At 41.5% G+C, this 7989-nt stretch overlaps 1 protein-coding gene across 1 annotated transcript in view; it reads left to right on the forward strand.

The window, feature by feature from the left end:
- Window positions 1–376: 376 nt before the first annotated feature.
- Window positions 377–7989, forward strand: part of LOC104075577 (arf-GAP with GTPase, ANK repeat and PH domain-containing protein 1) — a 60861-nt gene continuing 53248 nt past the window's right edge. The window contains exon 1 of the mRNA XM_009576128.1: window positions 377–380. Within this exon, the coding sequence (XP_009574423.1) occupies window positions 377–380 (4 nt within the window). The remainder of the gene's footprint in view (window positions 381–7989) is intronic.

Genomic DNA, 7989 nt, shown 5'->3' on the forward strand with positions numbered 1-7989 from the left:
AAATCGCCCTCTCTCCGGGCTGTTTTCTGGTGCCTGTGTCGCATGAGGTGGGTGCATCTCAGCACCCTTCTGTGGCAGGGCGTTTGTCTGGCACTAGTGGCAGATGCAGCAGAGCGAAGGGGGAAAAAAGGCATTTATGGTTCCTGGAAACACAACCTGTCCCATTTCAAGACTCTTCAGGTTGAGTTATGTTTGCAGAGTGATACGTGTGAGAAGTTTGCCTTGCCGCTTCCCTGAGATGGCAGGGCTTTGTTCAAGCAGGACTCGGTGCATCAGCACGATGGTTTTGAGGCTAGAACGAGGGTTGCGTGCCAACAGCTTGAATTGACTTTCATATAATGTTATGTGCAGAGCTGAAGAAAACTTGACAGCCGACATGGGTAACGCAACCCCCTCAGAAACAACAGATCACTGGTACGATAGCCCTATTTTATAGAGAGCACATCCATCGAAAAATATTTATCAGCCCTTGTGAAGCGCCAAGTAGCATTTTGGCGTGCTGCTTTGCAGGGCTGTGTCCGCCTCCCGGCTGTAGGCAAGGAGTGTGCAACCAGAGAAACTGCGTTTGCTGATAGAAACGATGCAAAAGGACACTTTTCTAAGTGGCTCGAGCAAGCGTTCGGCCTAGAATATTTCATCTCCTGGGTCTTAATTCAGTGCAGGCTCTGTGGGTGCTGAAGGCCAGGCTCATCTCCTGACACCAGGACACGTCTGTCCTGGCCAGGGCTTCTGTGAATTCTTGAGGCAAAATGGAGGTCATGGGCAACACCTGGGAAATCTTTATTCTTGGGGTTTCGGTTTGGGGTTTTTTTGCTTCTAAGTAGTCCTAGGTGAGGTCTGAATGAACAATAGCAAGGGTTTTGGCTTATACTGTTGGACTGAGCTGGACTTTTTTTTAGAGTTTAGATGGAGAGGTGGCAAGGTACTTTGTAAAAGTCTGAGCTACCACATTTCAAGTATCCCTGAAACACAACGCTGGTATTAAAAATGAAAAAGTTGCAAGAGCGCCTTGGATAAGTAAAGTAGTAGGAGTGAAGGAGGGAAATGGGAGGGCTTCTGGAGAGGCTGTGGTTATATGCCCACGATAACCCCTTTGATGGGGAAGGAAACGGGCTCATCCAGTCCTCTCTCCTGGATGCAGGAACTGCAGAGTTCTACCACAGCAAAAGTTTGCAATTGCAATATCATTCATTTGCCATAAAAATTATGATGAAATGTAGGATGACATTAAAAAAAAAAAAAAAAACCAAACCCAGGCAGTTTGATTAAACAAGCAAGCAACTGCTTGTTTGCCAGGCATATGCAAACCCAGGAATTACTTGTTTCCAAATGCGTAGCAGCATTGCCAGGTACTGCAGGTGATGTTTTGGTGGAAGACAGGAATGCTTTTCTAGTTTCTACGTTACTCAGAAAGGAAAATTCAGTCCCCAGGTTGGTGTGTGACTTTCTAGGGCTGAGCGGACGTGTCTGTTTAGCTAGTGTGTGATTCTTTTATAGCATTTTCAGCTAGCAGCTAAATATTTCTCTGGTATGAGTGAACAATTGCTGACCTCTGTCCCACCTAAGGACTAGCTCCTGCTATAAAAAAATTAATATACGTATGGCCCATTGTAACACTTGACATAGTTACATAGAAGCTCATCATTCTTTCCTCCTTGCAAATCAATCTGGTAGATTCCAGGACCTTAGCTGGTGTATCTGAACAAGATACCCCCGTACATATGTGATGCATCCCATCACAGGTGATACAATTGAAAGCAGCTTCCTTGCAAGAACTCAAGAAATCATTTTAACCCTTCATCTTAAAAAACCGCATCTCAAGCTCCGAGAGTCAAAGCTTTCATGGTTTGGTGCTTTGCGATTTCTTCTCGGGGTCACTACGGGGAGGAATGGCCGGGCAATGGCTTGCACAGAGTCGAACGCTGCAACGATCCTGGCATTATTTTGCGGGGTTGTTAAAAGCCGAGCTCTGTGCCATTGGGTGACAGATAATGACTTCTTCTGCTAGTCCAGGTTGAGCGTTAGGATGCACAAATTAATTTGCCCAGCGAAGATAGGAGTTTAATCTTGGCAATCTAAATTTCTGAGTTAATGAGCTTGGATAAGAGCAGAAACTGTGCTGCTACTCCGTGTCTACACAGTGGTCGGGATGGGGGGACTGCTTTGATTGCTGCGAGGTGTTGTTTTTCTGTTGGCAGCGAAGCCAGAGATCAGGGCAAGTGTCAAAGTTAATAAAAGATTTTCTTGAAACATTATTAAAATACATTAGTCATTCAGATTGTGCTAGCACAACACACTAGGCAGAATACTAGTTGCCATTTCGGTACAAGCTAAATTAAATACCCGGTGTCTTCTGGGAAATAGTTAACTTCGTTCCAGATATTTGACATTTCAGAGACGTGTTTGTCTGGGCTTTTCTAGTATCTCTAGTTAGAGACACTTCTTAATGTCCTTTTTGAAGAAAACAGGCTTCCAGAAATTGCTTCAATCTACCTTGAAGATCTTTCTAATTAGGGAGCTTTGTTGCTGGTAAATAATGAAGTCTTTCTTATAGCTTTTTATTGGAAACCAGTTGGGGTTTATTTGTTTGTTTAAGTGTATATATACTACATATATAGACATAGATATCCAGAGCTAGCAACAAGAGCTTTTGTTGAATTAACTTTTGAAAAGGCAAGTGAAGGCAGGCCGGACGGACTGAATATCCTGGGATACAAGTCAAAGACAAACCAGGGAAATAATGACCGCCAGTGCCCATTAAGGCCATGTTGGTAGGTGACAAAAATGTGTGTATGTAATTTTGAAGGCAGGCAAGGTAGGATGGCTAAGCTGGGCCCTGGTGTTCGCACGCACATCAGTCACCCCGCGGAGGCTGCGCGTGGCAGTGTCCAAACCCTGCTGCTGATAATATTATTGAATCCTCAAAGACAGCAGAGCACCAGGAGAGAGCAGGCTGGAGCCTGATCAATGCTAAAGGACACACTCGGATGTATCAGGACCTCAGCGTCACTGCAAAAATGTCCATTTGTTTAAAGAGAAGAAAAAGGCATGACACTTAACACATTAAAATGGATTATTTCATCAATAGGTTAATAGAAAACCAGGCTGTGAGTTCACTTCCTACTCCTACAGCCGTACTCGAACATGCCATTAAAGTGTGAAAAATGAAAAGGGACCGGGAAAGGGTCTTTGTGTACTGGAGATGGTCCTCCCTTTCTGAGGGGTGCCAAACCTCGATTTTGCCTATTTATATGTAAATTTTTTTCAGGAAAAACAAGTTTTCAGCTGGGGAAATTGTGCCTCTCTAGTTGCTGGTACCTGCTGGGACTTGTTAAACATGTCTTAAAACTGAAGATTTTTTCATGTTGAAGGATGCACGCAATTAAGATACTTCTAGATTTGATGAACTTTAATTTTTAGATAGATCTAACTTAGCCTTCCGGATAGTGCTATCTGTTTTAATTTCAGCAAGATGCATTCTAAAGGATGTCACTCAGACATCCAGTTCTCCGTTTTCCCTTTGAGTATAGAGCATTAGAGCCTGCAGGTGGCTTTATTAAAACAGCATATAGCTTAACAGTCTAGAGTGTTTAGGCATTTCTCTTCCAGCCTTAGCTCTTTAGCTGAAAATCAAGCTTTTTATTAAACATTGGAATGACTTCATATCACTGTTCTTTTTCTGTGGAAGAAGCCATTTGGTCTGAGTTTCATGAGGCATTAAAAAAGTTCCCTCGTAAATACAGGAAGAAAATTTTAAAATGGTTGTATCACAGGTATCGCAGTACTCGCTACGTTGTGCAGTGTTCATGTCATCCTAAAGGGTGAGGAGCATCTGTGGTGAGGGGGAGAATGGTCTTACTACAGATTTACCATATGAGTTTCTTCATAACAGCCTCTGAGCTGAATGGGAGTGGAAGACTCTTCCATTTTCAAACCCATCTTAGAAATTAATTATAATTAATGTAACTGATGCTGTCCTTTTTAGAAGTCTCACACCCAAACTCAAAGCTCTCCGCTGTCTGTGGGCAGGAGGGCTGGGTGACCGGCTGAGAAAGGCGGCTCAGAAGGAGGTCTGGATGCTCTTCCATTTGTCACTGACCCCAGTGATCTCCTCCCTGCTCCTATAAAACAGATTTTACAACATAGTGGCATGCCAAGCAGTGCTGCATCTTGACTAGGTAAGCTGCTGCGGTGGCTGGAAAGCCTCGAGGAGAGATACCCCTTTTAGCAGATACGCAGTCCCCTCCTCAGACGTGGGGATGTCCATGGGTGAAGAAGAGGGGACATCTCTGTTACTTCAGTCGCTGTTAGGTGCCAGCAGTGTCATGGTGTACTCGGATGTTTCATACGGTTTCTGTCTGATGAAACTCAGGCTAAACATGCTGTTGATTGAACATACTTTTCACGCTGTGAATTCGCTCTTGAGGCAAAACATGTCGATTTTAAAGAACGGGAAAATGTGCTCTCTCCTAATGAGCATGGGAATGGAGTGCTTTTGAGCAATACTTTCTGCTAATTGTAAAACGGCAGCTGGGAACTCAGGGAATCTCAAAGTTTGGGGCAATTCTAATAAAGCGAGGGTGTTGCCTCTTATATAAAGAATATACATTTTTTTACTTTCCAAATAAACACTTTGATTTTGCAGGGATTTGCCTGGGGGAGGAGGGGAGGACCACAGACATCATTTGCATCAATGTCTACTTGACACTCTTCAAAATAATTAAGTAATGCCTCTAAGCTCGGTGCTACAAATAACACGCTTTCTTGTGGTGAGGATTTAAGACCTTTATATCATCACCTCAGCTTTTAAAGGTGATGATGTAAAAAGGTGTTTTAGAGGTGAACTACAGGCACCAAGTGATCAATATGGGCTTTTGGAGGAAAAGGAGCTCTCGTCTGGCTGTGTTTTGTTATTAATTAAATCGCATTTTGCACTAGCTGTTTTGTCTAGTCTTGTATCCTCTGTTCAAATACTTCCTGCATTTTTTTACTTCTACTGGTCTGGTTTTGTCTATTCCAATAGCAGATCCATTTAATCTTGTCAAATCGTGTCATGTTGTAGAGACTTACAGAATCACTCTCAATAAGAGGCTTTCCGTATCGTCCGTGGGTTGGAGAGGCTGTATAGTCCTGTGTGCGTTTTCTGTGTGTAGCTCTTCACGTGTTAACAGGCTTGTGCTTGTATTTTACTTTACATGCTATTTTGATGTTTCTTTTCTCCCCTTTTTCATTTATTTTTTCTCCTCCTTTTTCTTTATTTTTATTCTCTTTTTTTTCTCTTCCCCTTCTGCTCTCTGGACGCAGCCAAACGCAAAGCTTGGAAACTAAACCGTGTTGGTAGCCTGCGAAATATATACAGCAGCAGCAGCACCAACACCGAAGGTAACAAACCCACCCGTTTTAGATGAACACCTCCTCTCTTACCCCTTTTTTTAACCCGCTTTTCCAAAAATCGTCCTCCTCGCGTCTCTCCCTTACCCAATGCGGGCATGGAAATCAAATTTGCCCAAAGCATGCGTGCTTTCATCTCGTGTTTGCAGAGTCATTCCAGTTGGTCTTTTCATCTTTTTGTTTGTGCATTTTATTTTGCCATTCATGTTCCTTTCAGCTTACTTAAATTTTGACCTTTCCCTCTAGTCGTGGAGTGGTGATGTTTAAATTACTTCAAGAACCCATTTTCTCCTTTTTTTTTTTTTTTTTTTATATATATATTCCCTTTCTACATGTGGGCACTCAATGTAATATTTCCCAAGTTATTACAGTTTTTAAAAGTGTTAGTATCAGGTGTAATGATCTGTAGCCAAATACAATAGTGTGCCGTGACATTTAAGTAACAGTCTTAATTTGTTTTGTGCAAGCCTTCTCCATAATGCTCTTTGCAGCTCTAATCCAAAGGCGAGACAGTGCCGGGTCATTTGCATGTGCTACTCTTGCTTGTAAATTCTGTATATTGTTGTATTTCTAAAGGTCACCTGGTGCCAAAGTTCACAAATTGACTTACATTGCTTTTTTTCCACCGAAGACAGCCGTCATGCCTTTTGTATAATAGCACATTGAATTTTATTTTTTTTTTCCCCCTCCACCTTCATTTGAACAACACAATTATAAACTTCCGTCTTTTTTTTTTTTTTTTATTATTACAAATGTCAAAGGTCAGAATTACTTGGAAGCCAGGCAAGGAGAGAGAAAAAAAAAAACCACCCTCCGCCACCATCTCCAACAGCATGTAAGAGAGGGATGGTGTAAGAAATAGGGAATGCAAAATAGGTCACAACTCAGTAATCTCGGTATAAGGGAGGGGGATTTTTTTTTTTTCTTCACTTAAGTGCGAACCAAATGGGTCAAGTAATCGCAAGCGCATGCCCTAACACTAATTGACTTATTTTGGAATGATTATAACTGTAATATTTTTCTTAATGTCACTGTTTTCTGGGCTGTTGATTTTAGTGATTGCCAAGCGGTGGCATTAAATCTCTTGTAAATTTTAAATTGCATGCTATTTCTGTAAACAAGTCCCTCTGTTCACATCCTGATCATTAACCTTTGGTGATTTATATCACCGTCCTTTTTTTTTGCACAATTACTGCTGTATTGCTGTCGGATGCCTTGCTCTCGCTGCCAAACAAAGTGTACGTAGGAAACAAAAGTGTGATTTTACTGCAGCTTGTTAAGGAAGCTTTTTTAATTGTAATTTTGTTTTATTTTTCAGTGTAAATGTAAGATGATTACCTTTCAGAGCAACAGTTGCAAAACTGTCTATTTTGATCCTTTTGTTCTCTTTTCAAGTATGAAGTGCAAAATATGAAATGAGAGAGAATGATTGTTGGACATTAGTAAGCTTGGGTTTGGTTTTTTTTTTCCATTTAATAGGAAACGAACTAGATACTTTTTAATGATTTGTAATTTTGTATGTATTTGCTGTTTTTTAACTCCCAGCCAGATTTTTCTTCTGATAAGTGTGCGGGCATGTTTGTTGTTACAGGTTTACTCCTTAAGAAGCTTGTGATTTTAGATCTACCTGTTATTAAATTGCAACAGGGAAACAAGTGTAAAGAATTCCCTTGTGTTTTACAGAAAAAGATTTCATTTTTTAGGGCCTGTCTAGTTTGAGGAATCTTTTGTCTTACTGATCAAACTAAGTATCAAAGGCACCTTGGATAAACATGGGAACGTGTTCCCGATGGCCATGGTCTAGAGAGTTTTGAGACATATCATCAAAATGAAATTCTGAAATTAGGCAAATGTATCTTTTTTGGGAAGATTTATCCCCACTAAAAACTGAGCATTCAATGTTCTCCAAGGCTTTGCATCTTCGAGCTGGTACCTTAAGCCTTTGTGTGAAAGCTGGAATGGTGAGACATGCAAATGTCGAGTTAATGAGCATTGTAAGTATTAAAAGCCACATGTTTAGATAATTATGCCTTCAAAAAAGAGAACGGTGATAGGAAATGACAGTCCAGAATAACAAATCTGCTTTAGTCTTTAGCACATGCTTGCTCGATTGCGCTTACACCTTTTTACAAACCAAAAATATTCCCATCATGTACAGTCCCATTTTTGGAAGCTTGATCTAGAAAAAAGCCTCTCCAATAATTTTTCATGCCAGTCCTATTATTTAGGTATTCTGTATGCTTCCAGGTAGCAAAATCTCTGATTAAGATGGAGAAATCTGCAGCTTAGGTGCTGCAATTGTTTTGTCAGATGCTTGGTAGAAGCAGGTAGATGGATGGTCCTCAGCGTGGTGGGTCTCTTGTGCTTACACAGGGTCACCTTTTGCTGTGCACCGTGCAAAGCTGGGAGTCCTCCCTGAATGTGACTCCTCTCTCTTGGCTATTTGATAGCAAAAATACTGCACTTCTGATGTGTCTGTCCTGGTCGCAGAGGAGTGAGGAAGGGCAGGATCTTCAGAGGTGGCTGGGTGTAAGATCACACCTGAAGAACTCCAACTTCTGAGGGCAGGGAGAAGCAGGACGTTGTACGACTACGTCC

The sequence above is a fragment of the Fulmarus glacialis genome, unplaced genomic scaffold (assembly GCF_000690835.1).
Source record: "Fulmarus glacialis isolate BGI_N327 unplaced genomic scaffold, ASM69083v1 scaffold11634, whole genome shotgun sequence".
In the NCBI taxonomy this organism is placed as follows: Eukaryota; Metazoa; Chordata; class Aves; order Procellariiformes; family Procellariidae; genus Fulmarus; species Fulmarus glacialis.